Below are 26,688 nucleotides of genomic sequence, written 5' to 3' on the forward strand. Positions count from 1 at the left end.
AAGAAAGGCAGGTAAGATGCCCCATCTAGGGAGCAAACAGGAATAGCATGTCAGGGAGATTGAGAGTGCACCACAGGGTGGCTATGTTGGGGCAGTCCAGCAAAATGTGGGCCACTGTCAAATGGGAACCACAACAACAGTGGGTTGGGTCCTCACGATGGAGGGGATGACAGTGAGTCAGCCAAGTATGGCCGATGAGAAGCCGGCAAAGGACAGCAGAGTCCTTGCAAGAGGCCTCCATGAAGGACCTCCGTGGATTCATAGCCTCCTTTACCACCCACAGTTTCCTTGGTGAAATAGGAATGAGCCATTCCATATTACAGATCCCTAAGACTTGATGGGGTAATACTGATTGGAGGTCCGTTTCTAAAATATCAATCTCAAGAGTCGGTTAACTGGTAGCTAGTTTGGCCAGGCTATCAGCAAGTTCATTCCCCGGGATCTCGACATGTCCTGGGTCCAGACGAAGGTTACAGAGCATTCACATTGTTCAAGGGAACGCAGAGAATCCTGGGTAGCAATAACCAAGGCATGGCGAGACTAACATTGGATGAGAGCTTTCAAGCTGCTCAAGGAGTCCCTGCAGATGAGAAAGGACTCACTGGTGCAGGAACGGATATGCTCAAGAGCACAAGAGATGGCTACCAACTGTACACTGAAAACACTACAGCCATCTGGCAAGGAGTGCAGTTCAGAATGGCCCTTGTGAGTCTAAGCAAAGCCTAAGTGACCAGTAACCATTGATCCAGACATATAGACTACTTATGAACCACAGGATGCGCCAGGGATGGAGAAAAATTGGTGGTGGAGGGTCTCGAGCTGAACCGAGTCTTTCGGGTCTTGTGATAGGTCAAGACAAAGCTGTGGTTGAGGGATGTACCTTGGAAGTGTATGTGAGTGAGCCCAGAGGAGAGCTCTTACAGGGAACAACTGAAGTTCAGAGAGGAGGGACTGGATGGAGATGCAGTCATGATTCCTGATCTGGGATACCGTTGTGGGAGATGGATTTCCGTGTTTGGAAAGAGGACACAGTAGTCTGGATGCTTAAAGGAGCTGCAAACATCTGTAGCATAATTGACAAGCTGTTGTTGGTGCCTGATCCACAATGGAGGGACCCCATCCTTTTGGATATTGGGGGGGGGGGGGGGGGGGGGGAGGGTACTATGGGAAGCACCAACTTGAACCCAGGAAGTACAGTGCGACAAAAAGTTCTGGATAAAAATCAGGAGCAGACCCCGGAGACCCCACTTGTGTAAGGTACCGAGGATGTGGTGTCATGAGCCTTTTGCAGGTCAAAGAAGATGGCTGTAAGGTGTTGATGTTGGGGCGAAAGCTGTTTGGATGGCAGACTCCAGGTGAACCACATTATCAGTAGTGGAACACCCTTGGCGAAAAGCACCCTGGGACGGAGCCAGAAGATGCTGAGACTCAAGGACCCAAAATAGCTACTGACTCGCCATGTGTTCAAGCAACTTACAGAGAACATTGATTTTATTAGGTGGCGGACTCAGGCACAGAGTCACTTACAGGCAATGAGGTGCTCCATCGATGGGTGTCACTTATGGTGCTGGAGAGCCAATCTACAATCTCTAATGGCCTCTAACAACATTATGAAAAGGATACTTGCTACTCACCATATAGTGGAGATCCTGAGTCGCAGATAGGCACAACAAAAAGACTGTGACAAAATTTGTTGTGCCTATCTGCGCCTCTGCATCTTCACTATATGGTGAGTAGCAACTTTTATAATACTCGAATGGCCTCTGCAGTTTCTGATGACCACCAAGGTACTGTCTTCTGTTGGAATGAGCCCAAGGAACAGGGGATCGCTAAATCAGTTGCCGAAAGAATGGCTGCAGTTGTATTCTGGACGGCCTCATCGATATCTCCATGTGGTGGGGAGCCAAGGGCGACAGCAGAGGCAAACACAGCCCAGTCAACACTGTTGAGAGCCCGTCTGGGCAGGTGTCCAGGAGAGTGACACTGAGAGAGAGACAGGAATATTGGGAAGGGGTCACTACCACAAAGGTCACTGTGGAATCTCCAGTTGGTGGGTGGGACAAGACAAGGGCGGCAGATGGAAAGTTCAATGGCTGAGAAGTTCCATGCACCTCACTGAAATGTTTGAGGGCACCACTATTCAAGATGCCACACCACAAAAGATTATGGGCATTGAAATCACCTAAGAATAGGAAAGGTGGGGGAAGATGATAAACAAAAGCAAACAATATGTTCTGAGACACTTCACCATTAGGAGGAAGGTAAATAACGCAGATGGCAATATCCTGAAATGCCATTACCCGAATAGCTGCAACCTCCAAAGGTGTACGAGGTGTGTTAAAAAAGTAAGGTGACTTTATATTTTTATGAAAAAATATTTATTTATTCATCAATATTCATGTTGTCCTCTCTGAAGTAATCCCACTCTAAGTACTTCTCATAAGCACTTTTTGGTACTGCCTTGAGTACTTCCAATGATGCAGTTTTTATTTCCTCAATCGTTGAAAATCTTTTTCCTTTCATTGGTCTCTTCAGTTTTGGGAACATGATTGTCGAGCTGTTTTTGGCCAAAAAGTCCACAAGCAATGATGAATGAGCAGGTTCATTGAAGTGATGCAAAAGCAATGAATTGCTTTTCCACAATTACAGACTTTTTTGCGTATTGCTTCTTGCAAACAATGCATAACATCAAGGTAATACTCCTTATTGACCGTACGACTTTGAGGCAAAAATTCATGATGAACTATGCCACAGTAAATGGGGAAAAAAAATAAACAGTGAGCAGAACTTTGACATTTGTCAAACTTGGCATGCTTTTTTCGGTCTTGGCTCTCCGGGATGCTTCCATTGGGATGATTGGGCTTTGGTTTCGACGTCATAACTGTAAACACGTTTCATCACCAGACCCTTTTGAGCAAATTAGGATCATCATTGACATCATTCAAGAGCTCCTGAGTGATGCTCATGTGACGGTTCTTCTGATCAAAACTGAGAAAATTTGAAACAAACTTCACTGACACACGTCTCGTGCTCAACATCTGAAAAAATTGCATGACATGAGCCGACAGATATACCAACATTCCCAGCAACTTCTCTTATAGTAATTTGATGATTTTCCAAAACAATTTTCTTCACAGCTTCGGCATTATCATCTGTTGTTGTTGTGCTGGGGCATCCAGTGTTAGGTTTACTTTACTTAGAGCAGACTCACCGTATGCTGCTGTCAAGATTTCAAGTGTTTTAGAGCACTTGATTCCATTTTTCACACAAAATCTGATGCAAATTCTTTGCTCCATTTTTTATAATAATTAAAAATCACTATGCACACTAAAACACGTCTAACCTTTATATCTGCCACAAACAAATGAAGTATGCTGTATACTTGAAACTGTGAACCTACATTCGGGACATGTGTACCAACATAACAAAAAAGAAAAAAAGAAAAAAAAAGATCAATAATAGAATATACATTGCCCGTGCAATTTGAAAAGTCACATTACTTTTTGAACAGCTCTAATATTCAGAAGAAGGTGAAGTGCCTAAAAAATATCGTAGCTCAGCCAGGTGGTGGAAAAACCTGCTACAATTCCACTGGACAATAATGTTGTCAGTGTATAGTGAGGCCACAAAGGAACCAAGGAGGCAGGTTATGCCCTGGGGTCACCTGCTGCCATTGGTTGAGGGGTTAATGCATCAATACACACAGATTCTAGATTCCACTGTGAGGTGCAACCTGGGGCCTCAGGGGCCACTGGAATCTCTGCCTCGGCCAAAGGAGTGAAACAGGTGGGATCTGGGGGCATAGGGGCCACCAGAACCTCCTTCTTCTTGGAGGACTTGTTATCTTTCCTCTCCTTAGAGGATTTGGATGATTGCGAGGGCTTCTCTGAATCGGTTTCAGGTAATGCTGATAACCGCGAAGTCTTGAGACCACCAGCCTGTGGCTCCTTCAGCCAATGGCTGGTGTCTGGTTGTAGAACAGCAGAAGCCTTGGAAAGAAGTGTCGCGAAGGACCCCTTCCTGGTGAGAGAAGCCGGAGGAAGGTTATTTGACGGCAGCTGGGAGGTGGGAAGCAGCAACAGAAGAGCCCCCAACCATCAGGGAAGCAGGCTTGGTCGAGCGGCCCTGAGGACCCACTGTAGAGGTGTAATGGGCGGGTGTACTGTCGCCAAAGAGGGCAGAGTCATCATAGCTGCGGCATATGACACTGTTATACATGCTGGGTGCAACCACTCATACTTCTTCTTGGCCTCTTGATAATTTAGTTTGTCTAGAGTCTTATATTCTTGTATTTTGTTCTCTTTCTGGAAAACTGTGCAATCTGGTGAGAAGGGAGACTGGTGCTTTCCACAGTTAACACTGATGGTAGGAGGGGCACAAGGAGAGTTCGTATGCAGCAGTCATCCACAATTTCTACATATGGGGCTGGGCTAGTGTTGCAACGTGAAGAAGTGTGCTTGAGTTTCAAGCACTTGAAGCACTGCCTTGGGGGGAGGGGGGTGTGAATATATAGATTCATATCACATTTCCAGGCAATGAATTGCCCTCACAGGCCAAGATGAACACACCAGTAGTGACGCTAATGTCCTTTGGCCCCCTATGTACATGACGGACCAAGTGTACACCCTATCGCTCCAAGCTGGCATGTAGCTCATTATCAGATTGCCAGAGTGCGTCTCAGTGGAAAATGGTGCCCTGAACCATATTTAGACTATTATGAAGGGTGACAGTCACTGGTATGTCACCCAACTTCTTGCAAGCGAGTGGCACCCGTGACTGGGCAGGGGATGTTTTTTAATCAATATTGATCCACTTTTTATTTCAGAGATGGCTGCCACTTCCCCAAACTTGTCTTCTATGTTCTCCACAAAGAATAAGGGCTTTTTGGCAAAGAAGGAACCCCCATCAGTCCTCGGGCAAATGCAGTATTTCTCTGTTTGCTGCTTACCCTTACATTCCTCCCATACCGTAGCCAGGAAAGGGAACATTTTAGGGTGGTATCTCTCTGCATTAAACAAGGACTTTCCTGCCATAGAGACCAGTGTGCAGTAATTTCATCCGCTTCATTTGTGGCTCATCTGCACTGGTGCCACCCTCTTCAAACATGGGTTCTCCTCATAGGTGTCACTTAGTCTCAGCAATGGCTACCTGGCCAGTAAGCCATTGCTCAGAGCCCCTATGCCCCAGTCACTATGGGCACATACTCCTTGGCATACATGGCGAGTTTTCAGCATGGGCACCAGCAGTGTGATCCCTGCATGGACAGGGGGCTACCAATGTGCAGGTTCTTGATGACACTCTTCCCCCCCCCCCCCCGCCCCCCCCCCCACCCCCCCCAACCCCCAAATGGATGGTTACTGTGCTGGGTTTTGGGTGTACTACCTTATTAAAGGGAAGGGTGCAAAGATGGAAAGGTAGAAAAGTGGAGCACACACTTCATTGGGCAACCTTCCCTTTATGATCTGCACTTCTGGAGAATTTTGAAAATCGATGGCAGGTCAAACCCAACAATGGAGACTGTGTTTCTTTAATGAAAAGTTGTAAAAAAAATGCTGGAAGTGGAAACTCAATCCCCAAATCATAAAGCAGGTCCAAGCAGAGTCTGCACCAAGAAAACCATCAGATGGAGAGAGAGATGGGGAAGGGATAGCAGAAGTATAAGCTTGAAGCATGGAAAGGAAGTAAAACCGCAAAGGCTGGGGACCTGTGGTAGCCAAGCAAATATTCACAAAAGAGCTGTGAGCCTGCTGGGGGAAACCCTAGTTGTGAATCAAGCAGAGTACATTGTACATTCACACAGTCATAAGCTCTGTCAACATCAAAAAAAAATATCACTACAGAGTGCTACTTGTGTACGAAAAGTTCCTGCACAACCATCTCCAGCAGTACATGGTATCTAGGATAGAACAACTCTTCCTGAACCCACACAGGATGCACTAGGTGAAAGTATAACAACTACTCAAGAATTTTTTCTACACTGCTTGTGGGAGCAACACTAATTTATTTGCCTGGTGAAGTACTATCATTCTCTGGTTTGAGAAAGGATATCATAATGGATTCCGTCCATGAATCTGGTTATAATCCAAGGTCAACGAAGATTTCATTTGATTCTTTACACAAGTGAATCATCATTCTACACATAATTGTATTTGATCCTACAGCTGTATCCTTAGTAACAGACAAGACATTTACCAATTCTCATACAGAGAAGGGACAGTTATATTCCACTTGGTTGTCTGAACATAATTCCCACTGTATCCTATCATGTAATCTTTGTTGGGATCAGATGCAAGTACGTAGTCATTAATGTGTTAGGTCAGGTGGGAAAGTTAAAATGGCATCTCTGGTATGAAAGCCCTCTGGAGGAAATAGACCTAGATGCTTGTCAGAGGGTGCTGCAGCACTGCACTTGCATAGTGAGCACATCACTTGTCTCACTAAGTGAATACGCTGGCGAATAGTCTTCCTCATGACTGGTATAAATAAAGCCAGTGAACCGTGAGTCAGTTCTGTAGTTGCATCTGATATTGTTGATTACTATCATTGCTGTACTATGGACTATTTGACAACCACCTGGAGAAGGTTGGTAGCCCTGCACAAAGCCGAGCGTACAGAGACAGAGCTCTTGTGAAAGATAAGTAATTTAGGTTGTAATTAATTGAAGTTGAACACTTTTAACTAATTAAATACGTTCTTTAGTGTACTCTTAAAGCACATCATTAAAAGTTTTTCTTTTATTTGCGTAGTGTTAAAGTAATCGTGAAAAGTTTGTTTGTTTACTTACTGCTGCTTAGGCCTAATTTTTTGAGTGTGCACATTTAGCGTTATACCGTAATTGTAAGTGCATTTGCTGTAGTTAAACTGATTAAATACGTTCATTAGGGTGCTTTACAAGCTCACCATTAAAGGTTTTTCTTTTATTTGCGTATTGTTACAGTAATCGCGAAAAGTTCGTTTTGTTTATATTTTGCAGCTTTGCCTTACTTTCCAAGTGTGCACACTTAGCGTTATACCGCAATATTAAGTGCATTTGGTATAGATTAACTAATTAAATATGTTCATTGGTGTGTTCTTCAAGCTTGCCATTAAAGGTTTTTCTTTTATTTACGTATTCTTCCAGTAATCGCAAAAATTTCATTTTGGTTTCATTCGGCTGTTTAGGTCTAATTTTTGATTGTGCATATTTAGCGTTATATCACAAATTTAAACGCATTTGGTAATAGTTTACTTACGTATTAGTTTCCAAAATATATTTAGTGTCCTTTTGCATCTGTATTTAATTTATTATCATTATCACTTAGTAAATCTCTTAACTAATTTCCAAACTACCATGGATACTAAGAGTGTGAGCTGCAATAGGAAAGTTAGTTCAGGGGTTTTGTGCAGCTGTTGTGACAGGCAGTTTCATTGGGGAAATTGTAGCGGCGTGGGAATCGGGGAAGCAAATGAGACTCTTCCATTCTTTTGCAGGGTTTGCTCAAGAGATAGGATTATAGCTTAACAGGAGGAGAAAATTAGAGCCCTTCAGGCTGATTTGGACAGAGCGAGGGAGGAACTGAAGAGGTTAAGGTGGGAGGAGGGTAAAAAGCGGTGGGAAGTGGTATCTGGGAACAGGGGCCACTGAAAGAGGACAGTGTCTGACAGTTTCCCAATTGGCACAACCAATAGATTTGCATTGCTACCACAGTTAAGTAAGGAAGAGGCTCCAGTAGAAGTAGATGTAGTTAAGGTACAACAAAATCTCACTAGGAAACCAACTGTTTCAAAAAAAAGTAGATAGTAAGAGGAGAGTTCTGTTGCTAGGTAGCAGCCATGGAAGAGGTGTGGGCCAGATTTTGCAGGAAAAATTAGATTACAGGTACCAGGTCACAAACTTTTTCAAGCCAAGTGCATGTCTTAGCCAGGTGGTAGAGGATATAGGTTCCTTGTGCAAGGGTTTCACAAAGCAGGATCATGTGATGATAGTGGGTGGAGTGGGAAACAGTATTGATAGGGATCAGGGCTACAGTATTGAGTGTGACCTGGTGAAAATAGCCTCTGCCATGACCCATACCAATGTTGGACTGGTGCCTGCTTTCGTGCGGCATGATCAGCCCCAGTTGAAACGCTCTGTCAGGAGGGTAAATATGGAGTTGGATCAGGTACATAGGGTGGCCACTCTGTCAGACATTGGATTGGTTCCTGTCGAGGCTATTGATAGGGAGGATTTCACAAGGCATGGCCTACACCTCAATAGGAAAGGGAAGGGTGAACTGGCAGGGTTGTTAGCGAAATCCATAAGGGGGGGGACACTAGTACTCATGGATGTACCTCTTTTTTAGACTAATATCAGTGTCCAATGAGAAGTTCAGGCAGGCAGGTGCTAAAGAGGTCCAAAACTCACAAAATTCTCACAACAGGAAAGTAAATAATAATGTTACCATATTCAACCAAAATATTGGTGGATTAAAGAAAAAAGTAGATTCTCACAAAAGTAAAGTAAAAAATAATGTTACCATTTTTCACCAAAATATTTCGGGATTGAAGAATAAAGTAGATGAGCTCCTGGTCTGTTTAGATGACACTGAATCTGATAACGTAATAAACATACTATGCCTGTCTGAGCATCACATTGTGTCTGATATGGAAAAGGTAAATATCAGTGGTTATAAACTAGCATACGAGTAGAGAGAATAAGGTGAGAGGAGGATTTGCCATACATGTCAAAAGTTATCACTGTGTAAAAAGCTTAGATACAAAAAAGTTTTGTCTAGAGCAACATATAGAAGCATGTGCCTGTCAACGTACACTGAAGGAGGGCTCTTTTATAATTGTAACAGTATATAGGTCCCCCTAAGGAAACTTTCATTTATTCCTGGAAAACTTGGATGCCTTGTTGTGCTATCTGTCAGATAGGGGAACGCAAATTATTATTTGTGGGGACTTCAATGTTGATTCACTGAAAGAGTGTAATAGGAAGAATGACCTGGAAGACTTGCTTGGTTCTTTCAATTTGACATCTGCCATTAATTTTCCTACTCGGGTAGTAAATGACAGCATCACATTGATAGATAACACGTTTATGGACCAAGATAAGTTTAAAAACATAAATTCTTGTCCTGTTGAGAATGGCCTTTGTGATCATGGTGCTCAGCTAGTTAGAGTATATGACGTAGCTCCATTCAGTAATTCAAAACTACCCTCCAAAGTTGAGCATTCAATTAATGACTCAACAATTACAAATTGCAGAGAAAATGCTAATTTAAAATATAACTTATTTCATGATACACTTGTAAGAGAATTTGAAAAGTGTTTCCCCAAGAAAGTAGTTAAATCTAATTATAAGAAACCATGCAAAAAACCTTGGCTTACTAAAGCAATAAAAATATCTTGTAACCACAAAAGGGAACTGTATATAACAACAAGAAAGAGTAATGACCCAGAAACAGCCAAATATTATAAAAACTACTGTGCTACATTAAGAAAGTTTATTAAAAAGTCCAGAAGCCTGTGCATCATGTCTGAGATTAATACCTCTGATAACAAAATCAAAACAAATCGGAATGTTATTACAAGGGAGACAGGGCAACCAAGTGTACAGGATGATGGCATTACCGTCAAAGCGAATGGAAACTTGAAAAACAACAAGCCGGAAGTCGAAAACATTTTTTAAATGTTGTAGAGAAAATAGGATCTAAATGTTCATTAGAAGAAGCAAGGCAGTTAATGGAAGAGGCCTTACCCACACCATTTGATACAAATGAAATTCCACCCACCTCTCCTTCTGAAATTAGAAAGATAATAAACTCTCTCAAGAATAAAAGCTCACATGGAGTTGATGGCATTTCCAGCAGGATAATAAAAGCTTGTTCCCAAGAAATAAGTGGGATTCTTAGCCACATATGTAATAGCTCTCTGAAGCAGGGTATTTTCCCAGATAGACTGAAGTATGCCATTGTTAAACCACTGCATAAAAAAGGGGATACGTTTGATGTCAACAACTACCGCCCAATCTCTCTTCTGACTGCCTTATCCAAAATTCTTGAAAAAGTAATGTATTGTAGAGTAGCTTCACACCTTTCTAAAAATAAAGTTTTAACAAAATGTCAGTTACTATGACCAACAAGGAAAAGGCATAACTTTTTTTTAATACATTTCTAATAAATTCTGCACTCACTGCATTGTAACTCCTCTTAGTTTCACTTTCTGTTGGCTCTGGACTTTCTTCGTAGAAAGATTTTCATCCTGAAGTTACATGCAATGCTTTCATACATTTTAATATGCTTTGATTAAGCTTAGCATCTGAGATTGCTTGTAGGTTTAATGAAAACCATCAGTGGTAATGCCTAAATATCTCTGCACTTTTGCCATCAGGAGCTACAACTGGGATAAGGGTACATTCCACAGAGCCTAAAATACTAGGAAAACGTGATATTTGATAAAAAGCACGCTACATTTTCGTCATGTTATTTTCTTCCATAGGTGCTTTGATGAATTGTTTCTTCAGTCACACAATACAGACCAATACCTTGAGGACAACTCTATGAAGTGTTGCTACATCTGTTGGAACAAATCACCAACCATCACCTGAAAGCTTCCTGTAACACAAAATCTTAATGTTAAATGTAGCATGCAGATTGTAGTCAGTGGCTGGTTTCTTTTTGTGGTTTCAGCAGATTCATACTCCCTCAACCTTAGTTATAACAGCTGCGCAGTCATGTTTAAATGATTTATCACTTAATTTCGAGACTGAGTTTGCCCCTTGTCGTCCTCAGCAAACACATAGGAATACTCAGATGTCTGCAAAGTAAATGAAAGGAAACAATGTACCATAATTCACATCATGTAAGTTTCTTGCACATAGAATGCTGCCCACCACAGTGCCCCAGAATGTTCGGAAAATGGAAAGAATTATGTGGTTTCAGAATTATCATTATGGCCAGTACAGCAGAGAAAGTAGTATCAAATGGAAAAAAAAAATTCTACTATTGACCTGCATTTGAACCTGAGTTCCTTAATACAAGAAACCAAAACGCTAGCCCTGAGCTACCAAAACAGCTATATGGATGATGCCTGATATACAACAACTTGCTAAACAACTTATGTAATTTGCTTATTTCTTCTTGATTCATCAATGCTCATGCAGTTGTCACAGCAGTTTAGTCATGTGTTCAATAGTTCAAAAATTAATATGTGTTGTATAGTTACTGCTAACAGAGGCAAGAGGTCACATTTATTTAGACATTCTGTCAATATTGGCTGTTGTCATTACTAACATACGTAATAGTTCACGGCAAATCTTTTGAATTTTCCTTTCTTATACTGCTCTTGGGTGTCTATAAAATGACTTGAAATTAATCACATAAATTGCGAGATGTCTCCATGAATTGTTATATGTTAAATTATTATCTGCACTCGTTATATACATAGCTGGTAAGTCACTAAACCTAACCTTATATGAAAGGGGAAAAAAAAAAAAACAAATAAAAATAAAAATATTCGAGCTTCAGCAGTTTGGGTGTGGTGTAGTTACATATTTGCGTGTTAATAACAATTTCTTTGTTATTTCAATTTGTATTTGCACAAAACAGAAGTGCTGTTTAGTAAAGTCACTCCATTGTAAACTGATGATTACACTTGAACCCGACATTGATCTGTGAATTTTCGCCAGTTAAAGTTGATCCTACTTCACCACGATATAATCTGGGATTAATGTTTATACAATGCAGATTTCTGAGTTAAGCTTGACCTGAGGTCATTTGCAGTGTTAATCTATAGTCAAATGCTTTATACAATTGGTCCTATGAGCAGCATAAGTGGCAACTGAAAGTCAAGACATCAGTGGTGGAACATGTCTGCCAGTGAGGGCTGTAGTGTGACATGCAAATGACACTGGTGAGGATGTGTGCATGAAAGAAGTAGTTAATGAATCAACAACAGGTAGTTACAATGCAGTTGTGAGCTTAGACAGCTCAGCATCACATGAAAGGTGATCAGTAGAAGTATAACAAGTAACACACAAACAATGTATGATAAACAAAGTGTTATGTGTATTGCACGAACTATCTTGACATTAGTAGGATATGTGAAAGTAATTTAGTTGAACTTATGTAATATGACAGTATGTGTAGCCAGTAATGGAGTTGTACCGATTCATGCTTTTGCCAAGTCAACAATAAGTGGAAGGTTATTTGTAACACAATTAAAAATCAACATTGATCAGTAGTATGCAAAGAGCCCACACAGCATTATAAAAGCTTTAAATATGCCAAGGTATCCACTAAATGAATGTCTCTTCACATTAGAATAATATATGCAGCACAGCTGTAGACAATATAGATTTAGGGGATGCTTCCACTTGAAACAGGCAACACTCTAGACACAAGATATCCACGCAGTAAAGGGCATCTATGGAACTACATATCAGATTTCTGTTAACTTATATTGAACAAAAATGTTATCTTTAGTGTTACATTATTAGAGTTAAGAATAATAAATATATTGTATACAGGATATTCAGTGTAATGAATGTATTCATTGACCTTCTTTATTAGACACAAAAGAGGGCTGGTTTTCATACAGCAAAGTGTAAATAAATAAATCATGTGCATGTGTATTTCTACAGTGTGTAGTAACAGCATGGGGACACTAGTTCCAACCAGGAGTCGATATGAGTTGGAATGCACTGACAAAAAATCATTTTGTGCAAGCTAACTGATATTCAAGTTCACTTAAGACTAGAAAGATGATTGTAGATTTGGTATACTGTATTCTTTCATTGGCACACACATAATCCTAATTTACTCAAAAAATGTGCTTTCCGCTTTGTTTTTATACCTGTCCTTGCACTTGGTGACAATTAAGTTTGTCACCAAAAATGGGCTTCTTACAAGAATTAAAGTACACACACGAGGCTACGAGAAGTAGCTCACAAAAACTAATTATTTCCCCTGTGTAATCCTAATACCTCTAACAAGGAAAATGGCAAGCAAACACTTTAAATGTGGGAGGATTATACCAGAAACTGACTACATCCTTTCAATCAATCACATTTGCACTTAGCATAACCACAAAACCTTTACAGTTGTATTTTAAATGCTTTACATTGAGTTTTTCATCAGATCAAAAGTTAATGTATAAAACTTTAAGACTACTGTGTCTGCCTCAACACAACATATGCTTTTGAGAAAACAGAAGACAATTCCAAAACTGACATGAAAAATTATAACATATATAGCATGCCGTTCAGCTGAGTTACAATGAAATAGATAAAATCTAGAAATGGCTACCTCTTAATACACAATACACTCAGAGATTTCTCTAAATATTTTCTCCTACACATTCCTTTATCTTTCAAAGGTTCTTTTGAAGTGCCTCTAAAATGGTCTTCTAACGTTTTCTTTTGAAATTGAGCATAAGGTGTTGGTTATGGTATATTTAAGTTTTGAAACATTATGCCTTTAACAGCAGCTATGGACTTTGGAAGAAAAGAAATAACTATGTTGGTGCTATATTTGCCAGTCTGGAGGTAGATGTCTGTGATTACCATGTGTTATGCAGTAATTTCTCCATCACCATTAGCTCATGACGGAAAGAAATTCATTTTGTACTTTCAAACATATCTAGTGAAATCAACATATTTCTTTTAAGCAGTGGACTAGTTTGCTTGTGAATTTCTTATTGCCCCTTCAGCCATTGGTTATCAATTAATAATGCCTTCACAATCAAATGACACAACTACCATAGTTTCTGTCTTTGATTTTTTTAGCTAACAAATTTACCAGACTTGATTTCACCAGCCTAGTTTGCTATTTGTGGACTAATTGAATTCATTCTAAGTACACCACTCTATCTCCATAAATGGCTGTCAGAAGTAAATTTGCACTGCAGAAATCTGGCTACAGCAGCCACAGGCAGTGACCATGCCTGCATGAGAGGTGCCTGCATGTGTGGATGTGTGTGTGTGTGTGTGTGCGTGTGTGTGTGTTTTCCCTCCTTTCTTGAAGAAGGCTTTGGCTGAAAGCTTAGTGTGTAATAGTCTTCTTTTTGTTGTTCCTGTCTGCAACTCAATGTGTCATCTTTACTGTGAGTTACACTCTACCCTTTTCATAATTGTTGATATTCCAGCCTGGACTTTCCTGTGTTTGAATTCACAGGTAAGTCACTTTTCAGTAATTACTGTCAGCTGCAAAATAGTTCATGCTACTCACTCACGAGCATCTTACAAAAACGCAAATCACTTTAAGCTTGTTGGAATTTCAGAATAATCCCTGATGCTGTTTATCATATTTGGGACAGAAAGGAAAACCTTCATGTATGCCACCGAGATCTAATTTCATAAAATTTTGAATATGTGACACTACAAACAGATAAAACAAAAAATACTGATTTCTCTGCAGTTGTAGCGAAAATTAACTTCTGGGAAACAATAATCCTAATACATACTGATGTTGGTAAGAAGTGAACTAATAATCCTAGCAACATTCTAGGTATGTGAAGAGGCAGTAATCTGAAATTAGTTTAATTGAATTTAATACCCAACCAGAAATATTTTCTTAGAACTTACCAGATATATCAAGGTAAGTTAAATGAGGCATTTTATCAACACCTTTAAGTAGGACAGTGGCTTTCTCTTGCAGTGCTGGAAAAAGTTCAAATCCATGATTTTCCTTTTCCTCTGAGAAATCCAAAACCCTTAATTCTTGTAACTCGAATAAAACAGGTACATCATTTGTCATCAACTGAAAAAAAAACATTAATGAAATAATTTTCTAATAGCTGTCTTGTACTCTGCTTATTCTAGAGGAACAAATGACTGGTTCTTTTGGAAGAGGCCTACAGGCACAACAATGCCGAGAGAATCAAAGAACTTGCCAGAGGGGATGAAATACGCCAGAAACTTAAATCGAGGTGTCAAACATAAATTCAAATTTAATTTCTCTTCAACACTAGTCCCAAATCATGATAACTACAATATTTGACACCGCAACAAAAAGGCACATAGCATTGGAAGAAATTGTTAAAAAAATTAGTTCATGGCACAATCACACTTACCTTCTTACATGACCCGTAGGAAATTGCTCATCTACGCATGTCAACCAGATTACTTCATGAACCAAATATTTATTAACAAGTATACCCATTAGGATGGTGCTCGCTTTTGTGTCCATGTTTGCTCGAAAACAAACTTGTTATTGGATAGGTTCTGCCTTGAGAAAACCCAACTTTTTCTTCTTTTTTACTCAGACAAGATTTACTGAAGTTACTGCATCATGAGTGGAAGTGGCAGAAAGCAAATAAAAAACCAACTGAAGATGCTGTAATTTCAGTGACACAAGTCTGAGTACAGAAGAAGGAAACAATAGTGTTTGCTTAAGGCGGAACCTATCAAAAACAAAAGTAAGTATAGCCATCACAGCTGTCCCACGTGATTACAATGTCATACCTCATAATATGGAAGTACCCCTACACCATATTAGTACATAGTATGGTTAAAAGACTCCCGATGTTAAACTTCTCTTCATAACATTTGTTTATAAAATGCATGCAACAGTCCGGAATTAATCAAGCAATCTGATAAAATTCTTGAAGAAATGTACTTCTTTATAATCACTTTTAAAATAAAGTACGGTTGGTCCTCATGCTAAAGAATGAATTTAAAAACATTGCACTTTACTACATAAGCTTCTCTTTGCAAAACAAGTGTCAGAGTTCCTGGCGGTCAGGGACGATCCACAGTGTTTAGCAAGGAATCAGAAACCTGAAGTGATAAGGCATTTTTAATATAAATATGTGAAACTGTGTATGCCACGTATTTCACTCTCCATCTTGCCTACATATTCGTGCCCAGGTACTGCGGGTGACAGATCAACATCAAGGAGGAGAGGCATATAATTAAAAACTAGTAGAATGTATAGTGTTGCTGCCAAATGTGTTCACATCAGCTGTTACATTTGTTTCACTAATAACATGACTATAGTGCCACAGTACAGCATATTAAATTTTGCTATCAAATTTAATGTGATTATGGTATTTAGTGACTGGTAAACAGCTAGCATGTAGCAACACATACAAATACATCATCTACACAGTGTGTAAACTGACTTTTTCCACATAATTATGATATAAATTGTGCAAATTTTCTAAGGAAAATGGAATTAATTTTTTAAGAAGTTCATGATTGAAACAGCTGCACTTTAAGGAGAATAAAAGTCAATCACTCCGTAATCAGGTGCAGAGGATCATGCAGTGCTAACCAGTCAATGCGTCATGCTTTGCCATATGGCATAATATGGATGCAGTATGTACGAGCATGGGGTCAACACACTGATCACCTAGCTGTGGTAAGATTTCTTGACCTTGGAGCCCCTGTTTCTCTTTCAAACAGCTGCTTAATTAGCCTCCCAAGGCAGGGTACATGCTGTTCCTGTCCTCCTGCCAAAGAATATCCCTTGCAGTATCGAGGAAAGCGTAAATAAATAATCCAAATGAGGGAGCTGAGAAAGGACTGAATCCCGGTGCTGAAAGAAACTAAACAATCTTGAAAATTTTCATATTTAGCTACATGTGTTTTCAATGTAAGGTTATATATGCTGTATGTAGACAAAGATATGTCTACAGATATCAATAGTGTTTGATGATTACGTACCTCCTAAATACTGCCTCCCCCCCACCCTTTTTTTTTACCTGAGCTACTATGGGGGTACATCATAAGATCGAGTAAAAATTATCTGGGTATTGTTTATTTCTCAATTCGGTTTGGTCATTTAAAAGGTTATCAGGATCAGGATCAGGACAACAATGTGCAGTACTTGTACGATTAATTTAGTTATGCAACGACAATTGCCTATAATACTACATCTTATATGTACCTGAATTTATGCCTATATGTCGATGATCAATCTGTGAGCTTAAAATATGTGTAAAGTTGGCAGAGTGTCACACCAAATGTGTTTTAATTAAACGGTGTAAAACCTTCATTTATTTTAACTACGAAGTTTTTAAAAAACCTATGACAAAATAAATTATGTCCTGTTCCTACACCCATCTAACATTAAGAGTAGGTTTTGTAAGAAATTGTAGTATGTCCCATAATTGTAAAATGAGTGCATAACTCCATGCTTGCTAGTACAGTCACTGGACTGCAATGGCGCTGTACTCAGAACAGAAACAATATCTGTAATCTGTTTACGTGCCAAAACGGCTACCAGTAGCCTGTACACAGTAGTTCGCTGCTGTGGTTTAGTGCAAAAGTTACTAGTGATGGTGGAACAAACACATGTATGTACATACTGTGCTGTTTTATGATATATAGACATGTGTGCTCACACTACTTAGCAGCATTACGAATGTATATAACAGCAAATGACAACGACAATAAATGTGTCAGCTTGTATAAAGTAGACATGGCTTAAAGCCAAAACATGTAAGGAAACATGTTACACAGCTGCATTTTTCATTTTGTGTAATCAGCCAAATGTCAAATTACACAACAATTTTTGTAAAATATTTTATAAACATTTTGTATTCTAGCTGCACCTGTTAATGGCCTAAAAGATTTTTCTGAGCAGCTTATCTGAAAATTACTGTGGATACTGGCTACAGTCTTTATAAGGTTACAGTACCCTTACATATAATGGTTATTGTACAGGGTACAAATGCAACACATCCCATAATTTAAACTTTATGATGGGTGCCAACAATGCCTTTCAGAAAGCACACAGAGTAAGAGGCCAAACACACCACTTCTGTGTGAGTCGCAACCTTCCCTCTTATATCAGAGTCTAATTATGACACACAGTTATACTAAGAATGTATTTTTACTTATTTGATAACTGTAACTGCATTCTTCATTAATAAATAAGGTTTGAGTTACAACTATGGTTCACCAACTTGACCTAGTCATTCTTTGGTCACAAAGTGGATCACCAAACAGAAGAATCCAGCAAAACAATTCTAGGGAGGTGACAATAGTCATAGTATACCTCATATCATCGTATCAGACCTCCTTTTGCCTGGCATAGTTCAGCAACTCGACGTGGCATGGACTCAACAAGTCATTAGAAGTCTCCTGCAGAAATATTGAGCCATGATGCCTCTATAGCAGTCCATAACTGCAAAAGTGTTGCCGGTGCACGATTTTATGCACAAACTGATCTCTCAATTATGTCTCATAAATGTTCAATGGGATTCAGGTCAGGCAATCTGGGTAGCCAAATCATTCACTCCAATTGTCCAGAATGTTCAAACCAATCAAGAACAACTGTGGCCCAGTGACATGGCACGTAGTCATCCATAACAATTCCATCATTTTTTGTGAACATGAAATCTATGAAGGGCTGCAACTAGTCTCCAAGTAGCCAAAAATTATCATTTCCAGTCAACAATTGGTTTAATTTGACCAGAGCACACAGTACATTCCACAAAAACACAGCCCACACCATTATGAAGCCACCACCAACTTGCACAGTGCCTTGTTGACAACTTGGGTCCATGACTTCACGGGGTCTGTGCCACACTTTAACCTTACCAACAGCTCTTAACAACTGAAATTGAGACTCATCTGACCAAGGAATGATTTTCCAGTTGTCTAGGGTCTAACCGATATGGTCACGATCCCAGGAGAGGTGCTATAGGTGATGATATGTTGTTAGCAACTGCACTCGCATTAGTCCTCTGCTACCATTGCCCATTACCACAAAATTTCACTGTCCTAATGGATATGTTTGTTGTACATCCCACATTGACTTCTGTGGTCATTTCATACAGTGTTGCTTGTCTGTTGGCACTAAAAACTCTATGTAAATGGTGCTGCTCTCAGTTGTTAAGTGAAGGCCATTGGCCACTATGTTATCCTCGGTGAGAGGTAAAGCCTGAAATGTGGTATTCTCAGCACACTGTTGACGCTGTGAATCTTGGAATATTGAATCCCCTAATTATTTCCAAAATGGAATGTTCCATACATCTAGCTCCAACAACCATTCCATGTTCAAAGTCTGTTAATTCCTGTAGTGTGGCCATCATCACTTCAGAAACCTTTTCACATGACTCACCAGAGTACAAGGGACAGCTCCACCAATGCGTGCCCATTTTTACCTTGTGCACATGATACTAGCACCATCTGTATACGTGCATGTCACTAGCCCATAACTTTTGTCACCTCAGTGTATAGCCACTACAGGAAGTGTAAAAGTAAAGGGAGGAGGTATGCTTCAACTTTCTCGAAAGAACCATTTTAGTCAAGACTGTTTTAGGAAATACTTAAATATGGCTGGCTCAGCCACAGTTCAGGGTACCACACTTGTAATTATGTGTCTGACTATGGCACATGTATCAAAAGTCATTCCATCATCTTCCACTGGTTCAAAGTTTCCATTTCACTTTGTGGTGTGTTAGAGAAACGACACACGGTAAGCTGCCAGAGTTTCCATTTCACTTTGTGGTGTGTTAGAGAAACAAGTGAAGGTCATTGGCCACTATGTTATCCTCGGTAAACTTCTATGTACCGACTTGACAGAAAATCCTAGGAAGTTCTGGTCTTACGTTAAATCAGTAAATGGCTCGAAACAGCATATCCAGACACTCCGGGATGATGATGGCATTGAAACAGAGGATGACACGCGTAAAGCTGAAATACTAAACACCTTTTTCCAAAGCTGTTTCACAGAGGAAGACCGCACTGCAGTTCCTTCTCTAAATCCTCGCACAAACGAAAAAATGGCTGACATCGAAATAAGTGTCCAAGGAATAGAAAAGCAACTGGAATCACTCAATAGAGGAAAGTCCACTGGACCTGACGGGATACCAATTCGATTCTACACAGAGTACGCGAAAGAACTTGCCCCCCTTCTAACAGCCGTGTACCGCAAGTCTCTAGAGGAACGGAAGGTTCCAAATGATTGGAAAAGAGCACAGATAGTCCCAGTCTTCAAGAAGGGTCGTCGAGCAGATGCGCAAAACTATAGACCTATATCTCTTACGTCGATCTCTTGTAGAATTTTAGAACATGTTTTTTGCTCGCGTATCATGTCATTTCTGGAAACCCAGAATCTACTATGTAGGAATCAACATGGATTCCGGAAACAGCGATCGTGTGAGACCCAACTCGCCTTATTTGTTCATGAGACCCAGAAAATATTAGATACAGGCTCCCAGGTAGATGCTATTTTTCTTGACTTCCGGAAGGCGTTCGATACAGTTCCGCACTGTCGCCTGATAAGCAAAGTAAGAGCCTACGGAATATCAGACCAGCTGTGTGGCTGGATTGAGGAGTTTTTGGCAAACAGAACACAGCATGTTGTTATCAATGGAGAGACGTCTACAGACGTTAAAGTAACCTCTGGCGTGCCACAGGGGAGTGTTATGGGACCATTGCTTTTCACAATATATATAAATGACTTAGTAGATAGTGTCGGAAGTTCCATGCGGCTTTTCGCGGATGATGCTGTAGTATACAGAGAAGTTGCTGCATTAGAAAATTGTAGCGAAATACAGGAAGATCTGCAGCGGATAGGCACTTGGTGCAGGGAGTGGCAACTGACCCTTAACATAGACAAATGTAATGTATTGCGAATACATAGAAAGAAGGATCCTTTATTGTATGATTATATGATAGCGGAACAAACACTGGTAGCAGTTACTTCTGTAAAATATCTGGGAGTATGCGTACGGAGCGATTTGAAGTGGAATGATCATATAAAACTAATTGTTGGTAAGGCGGGTACCAGGTTGAGATTCATTGGGAGAGTGCTTAGAAAATGTAGTCCATCAACAAAGGAGGTGGCTTACAAAACACTCGTTCGACCTATACTTGAGTATTGCTCATCAGTGTGGGATCCGTACCAGGTCGGGTTGACGGAGGAGATAGAGAAGATCCAAAGAAGAGCGGCGCGTTTCGTCACTGGGTTATTTGGTAACCGTGATAGCGTTACGGAGATGTTTAATAAACTCAAGTGGCAGACTCTGCAAGAGAGGCGCTCTGCATCGCGGTGTAGCTTGCTCGCCAGGTTTCGAGAGGGTGCGTTTCTGGATGAGGTATCGAATATATTGCTTCCCCCTACTTATACTTCCCGAGGAGATCACGAATGTAAAATTAGAGAGATTAGAGCGCGCACGGAGGCTTTCAGACAGTCGTTCTTCCCGCGAACCATACGCGACTGGAACAGGAAAGGGAGGTAATGACAGTGGCACGTAAAGTGCCCTCCGCCACACACCGTTGGGTGGCTTGCGGAGTATCAATGTAGATGTAGATGTAGATGTAGTAAGCTGCCAGAGTTAAGCTCAAACTGACATACTCTTAAAACCATCAATTTGTAGCTCGTAGGACCAAAATCTATTTGCCTCACACTAAAACTCACTACTAACTCACTATTTGACAGAAAAATATGAAGAAAAAGTTTGGTTCTAAAATCCCTATTTCGAAATCATTATTTTCAAAATTGCTACATATTATGGCAGAGTGCTACTTCTAATGTGGTCATGGCTGATTCCTTCTGTTAATTTCATTGCTGAACCAGCATTTTAACGGCTAAGTAACAATGTATATTATGCACAATATTTTTTTTTTTGAAATCCATTCAGTTATGGGTACAGGAATTTTGAATTCCATCTGCAATGGGAAACCCCAATTATCTACCGTTTCAATTTTTATGACATTGTTTCTCCACTAGAGAAGTTGTACTATATCTAATTATTATCAACTGTACAATTTATGAACACTGAGACAGAACCAATTAAGCAGCTTTTCCCCCTCTTCCCACAACACTTAAGAGGGTGGTGGTGTTGGGGGGGGAAGGAGACAAACAAAGAAAGGGAGAAAATGATGCACCACAAAGGAATTATCTGAATGGGATGGTTGGAGGCCCCTGCCCACAGTGCCCCAAACGTTCTCTATTGGAGAGAGATCTGTAGACATTGCTGGCCAAGGTAGGACTTGGCAACCATGAAGACAAGCAGTAAAAACTGTCACCGTATGCGGGCAGGCATTATCTTGCTGAAATCTAAGCCCAGGATAGCTTGCCATAATGGGTAACAAACCAGGGCGTAGAATACTGTTGATGTGCTGCTAAGTTGTAAGGGTGCCCCGGATAACAAGCAAAGGGATCCTCCTATGAAAAGAAATGGCACCCCAGAACATTACTCCTGGTTGTCGGGCTGCATGGTGGGTGATAGCTACATTGGGATCCCACCACTGTCTGGGGCATCTTAGGACATGTATTCACTGGTCACTGGTGCTCAATTGGAAGATGTGTATGGAGAATGGAGACACACCAGACAGAAGTGGGATACCAATGTGACTGTCATCCACCATACAGCCTGACAACCAGGAGAGATGGTCTGGGGTGCCATTTCTTTTCATAGCAAGACTCCTTTGATTCTCATCTGCAGCACCCTTACAGCACAGTGGTACATCAATAACACTCTACACCCTGTTTTGTTGCCCTTCATAGCAAGCCATCCTGAGCTTATATTTCAACAATATAATGCCCGTCCCCACATGGTGAAAGTTACTACAGCTTGTCTTCATGCTTGCCAAACCCTATCTTGGCAAGCAAAGTTGCCAGATCTCTCCCCAACTGAGAACGTTTGGAGAATTATGAGCAGGGGCCTTGAAGCATCTTGGGATTTTGACAATCTAATGTGCCAATTGGACAGGATGGGGCACAATATCCATCATGAGGATGTCCAATAAGTCTGTCAATCAATGCCAAGCTGAATAACTGCTTCCATAAGGGCCAGAGGTGAACCAATGTGTTATTGACTTGCTGAATTTATAAGTACTTTCTCCTAAATAAATCATTCAATTTTTTCTGAAGTTGTAATCATTTGTTTATCTGTTCATGTACATTAGATCTGCTGATTTCTACACCATTTGGATGATTTCTTCATGGTGCACTGTCTTCTTTGTCGCAAAGCACATAAAGAGTGATATATCAGCAGTTATCACAGATACTATTTTCTGGTCAACAGTTTCCTTTGTTAACTTTCATTATGGCCACTAAGCTGATACAATGAAATACAACAGAGGCTGTGGTGACAAAATTCATTACTCTGTTGTAGAGCATGCTATGACTGCCACTAAACACATTACTTTTATTTTTTTCTTCCAAGACCTGTTCCTTAAAACTTCGTAGCTCGAAAGTTCTTGTCCCCATCCGTCAACAATTTACTTTAATTAGAATTTATTTACATTTCTTTTACCTCTCTCTTTTATATTTGTGGCTTACCTTGTTCTTTCTTTCACTAATTACATCTTACTTCATTTTCCTATATTGATGTCTGTTTTTGTGTTGCCCAACTGCTTCTTTTCTACTATTTTTCAGTTCTCTCTGTTAATATCATTATTGTGTCACCTATGCATCTATTTTCAATCTACTCCCCTATATTTACTTTTTAAAATGATGTTTTTCATCTTTTCAAATTTTATCTTCTGCAAGCTATCTTGTTCTTTTTCTTTTTATTCCTACTTGTCCTGAAAGTTAGCATTCATGTGATCTTTTTTCTTGCATTTCATTTTATATCTTTCCTAATGGACATAATCTAAGATTCGTAGGCTTCAACACAGTTATATATCATTTAAGGAGTTCATATACCCTTTCAACAGTTTCTCAACTGATAAGGCTGATTAATATTAACATTTAGCTGCTCAACATAAATTTTAAAACATGAAATTTATTCTTCAAGTCCACAAGTGATTACATGAGCTGGCAACTGTCAACAACCACTCATTATAAAACCAGAAAAGTGAATTATTCTATCTACATTCTTCACAACCAACACACAATCATATTTAGTGTTATTCTGATGTATATTTCATGGACTGAAGTTCTGGCATTAGTAATCACTGTACAGTTCCCATCACTTTACAGAGGAATACTACACACATGATTTGGGGCTATTAGCCACAAATGTTCACATCAGTAATACTCAGATTCCACTCCTTTCCAAACAGATGCTTAAGAAGATATTTTGGGATATAAAAAATAAATGCTTGACTTAGTGTTTCCTTCATGCTTCAGACATCTGATATTATTTTGATTTCACTTACAAGATTATACTACTTCTGACTCATTGAATTTATTAATTAATGCTGTTATCAGAACATAAATTTCCATTTTTCACATCCTACTTCATTATTAACAAACTTTTATAAACACATACCTTCAAATTATACATATATAGGCTCTTTAGTCTGTCTTTGCATTTCTTTAATGGAGCAATATCATCCACTCTCGTGCAAGAAATATCTAAGCTCTCTAGGAATGGCAAGTCTTCGGTAACTATTTCCAACCCATGTCGGTTAAACTCTGTCCAGCTAACATTTAAGCAGCGTAGGTTGCGAAGTTTCGAAAGAGCAACTACTACACAATATCTGAAAAGAAAGTGAGTCATACTTACAATGTGAGTATTCACTGAATATATATACAAAACAACAAAAATCATTTTGGAGCTGTGAAACATAGCGGTAGAAAGCCAATATACATTAACAAAAGTATGGATGGAATTTAGGTGTTAATGACAAACAAGATACAGAATTTCAAAACTCAATACTTCAGCATGAAACTATAAATACAGTAAACAACAGGCAGAGATGCAACACATTCTATAGAAAACAAAAATGAAACTCAAAGCTTTAAATATCACAAACGTAACAAAAGAAGGCATTATTAACTATGGCAGAAGAAGAAACCACGTTTACTGAAGAAATTATAATAATAATGCAGACAGCAACATATCTTCTCCCAGTATAACAAACCTAGGAAAATTTATAATGGCCGAGCGGTCTAGGGTGCTGCAGTCATGGACTGTGCGGTTGGTCCCGGTGGAGGTTCGAGTCCTCCCTCGGGCATGGGTCTGTGTGTTTGTCCTTAGGATAATTTAGGTTAAGTAGTGTGTAAGCTTAGGGACTGATGACCTTAGCAGTTAAGTTCCATAAGATTTCACACACATTTGAACATTTGAAATTTATAATGAAACAAAACAATCATATGGCATTAGTGGCCAGAAGACCCCATCTGTTGTTGTTTGGCTACCTGGTGCAAGTCTTTCTATTTGATGCCACTCCAGAGAACTACACGTCGATGAAGGTGAGATGAAATAATTAGGACAATACAAACAGTAGCTGCCTGAGTGAAGAAAATCTCCAACCTGGTTGGGAATCAAACCCAAGACCTCATGATCTAGAGGCAGTGATGTTAACCAGTAGACCAAGATCTGTGTATGGGAAATGTATAGGTAGATGAACTGTGTTATTACCTACTGGTACCCAGTGACGAACAGCACTTGGTAATAACACAGTGGCTCAGTGGACTGGCTCCTCATATGGACCTGAAATTGGTCTGATGATCGTTGTTACACAACCAAAATCAGTAACACAGGTAAAATTAAGATTAATGTGATTTACATGCAAGACTCATCATATCAACATAACTACTGCTGTCTATACCCATTTTAACCTGCCTATTGTAGTCAAACCTCTACAATTTTTCACCCACACTTCGCTCCATTGCCAAACTGATGACTCCTTGATGCCTCAAGGTGTATCTTAGGAACCAATCCCTTCTTTTAGTCAAGTTGTGCCACAAATTTCTTTTCTCCCCAACTCGATTCAGTATTTCTTTATTAGCTACCCAAACTATCCACCAAATTGTCAACATTCTTATGCAGATCAGCTTTTCAAAAGCATCTATCCTCTTATCATTTGTAAAGTTTATCTTTCACATTTCTCTTCCTATAAGGCTGCACTCCACACCTCCAAGACTCCAGAACAGACTTCCTAAAACTTGAAGTTTAATGTTAGCAAATTTCTCTGTTTCAAAAACGCTTTTCTTGCTGTTGCCAGTCTGCATTTTTTGGCCATCATAGTTATTTTGTTGCACAAATAACAAAATTCATCTAGTAACTTTAGTGTCTCATTTTCATATCTAATTTCCTTGGCATCAAAGATTTTATCCACTGTATTCAACTGACCTTCAAAGCCTTTGGCATTCCTGATACAATTACGATGGCATCAGCAAACCACATAGTTTTTATTTCTTCTTTGTGAACTTTAAGTCCCTTTAAAAATTTCTCCTTCATTACCTTTACTGCTTGCTCAATGTACAGACTGAACTACACTGCAGATAGGCTACAAATCTGCCACCCTCCCTCCGTAACTACTGCTCCCCCTTTTATGTTCTTTGATTCTCATAACTTGTCTATTTTGTGTACGAGTTGTAGATTACTTTTTATCACTATATTTTATCCCTGTTACCTCCAGAATTTCAGAGTGTGTATTCTAGTCAAAGTCAGTCTATTTCCTAAGATAAGTCATAAGATTAGTACTGTATAATGTGTTTCTACATTTCTCCAGAACCTAAACTGAACTCACCTGAACTTTGCCTCTACCACTCTTCTGTTAATAATTATTGTCAGTATATTGCAAACATGACTTATTAAATGAATGGTTCCATAAAATTTACATGATCTCATTTTTTAGATGTCTGTATTTGGTTGCTTAACTTACTAGGTTTTTGTATTTTCTCCTGTGTTACCCAAGGATTTCCACTGGACCTTGTCTTTCTGACTGTTTGATCCTCTGTTGTTATCATTATTTCATCTCTCGAAGCTACTCATCTGTCTTATACTGTATTACTTTCCTCTGTTACAGTCAATCATTACCTAATGCTCCCAATGAAACTCTCAACAACATACAGTTTTTCCAGTTTATCC

General features: G+C 39.6%; 1 protein-coding gene across 1 annotated transcript in view; it reads right to left on the reverse strand.

The window, feature by feature from the left end:
• Window positions 1-26,688, reverse strand: part of LOC124556627 (protein zyg-11 homolog B-like) — a 222,705-nt gene that overhangs the window by 88,494 nt on the left and 107,523 nt on the right. The window contains exons 4-5 of the mRNA XM_047130596.1: window positions 24,139-24,349; window positions 14,546-14,720 (exon numbers count right to left, since the gene is read on the reverse strand). Of these exons, the coding sequence (XP_046986552.1) occupies window positions 14,546-14,720; window positions 24,139-24,349 (386 nt within the window). The remainder of the gene's footprint in view (window positions 1-14,545; window positions 14,721-24,138; window positions 24,350-26,688) is intronic.

Source organism: Schistocerca americana, chromosome X, assembly GCF_021461395.2.
Source record: "Schistocerca americana isolate TAMUIC-IGC-003095 chromosome X, iqSchAmer2.1, whole genome shotgun sequence".
Classification (NCBI taxonomy): Eukaryota; Metazoa; Arthropoda; class Insecta; order Orthoptera; family Acrididae; genus Schistocerca; species Schistocerca americana.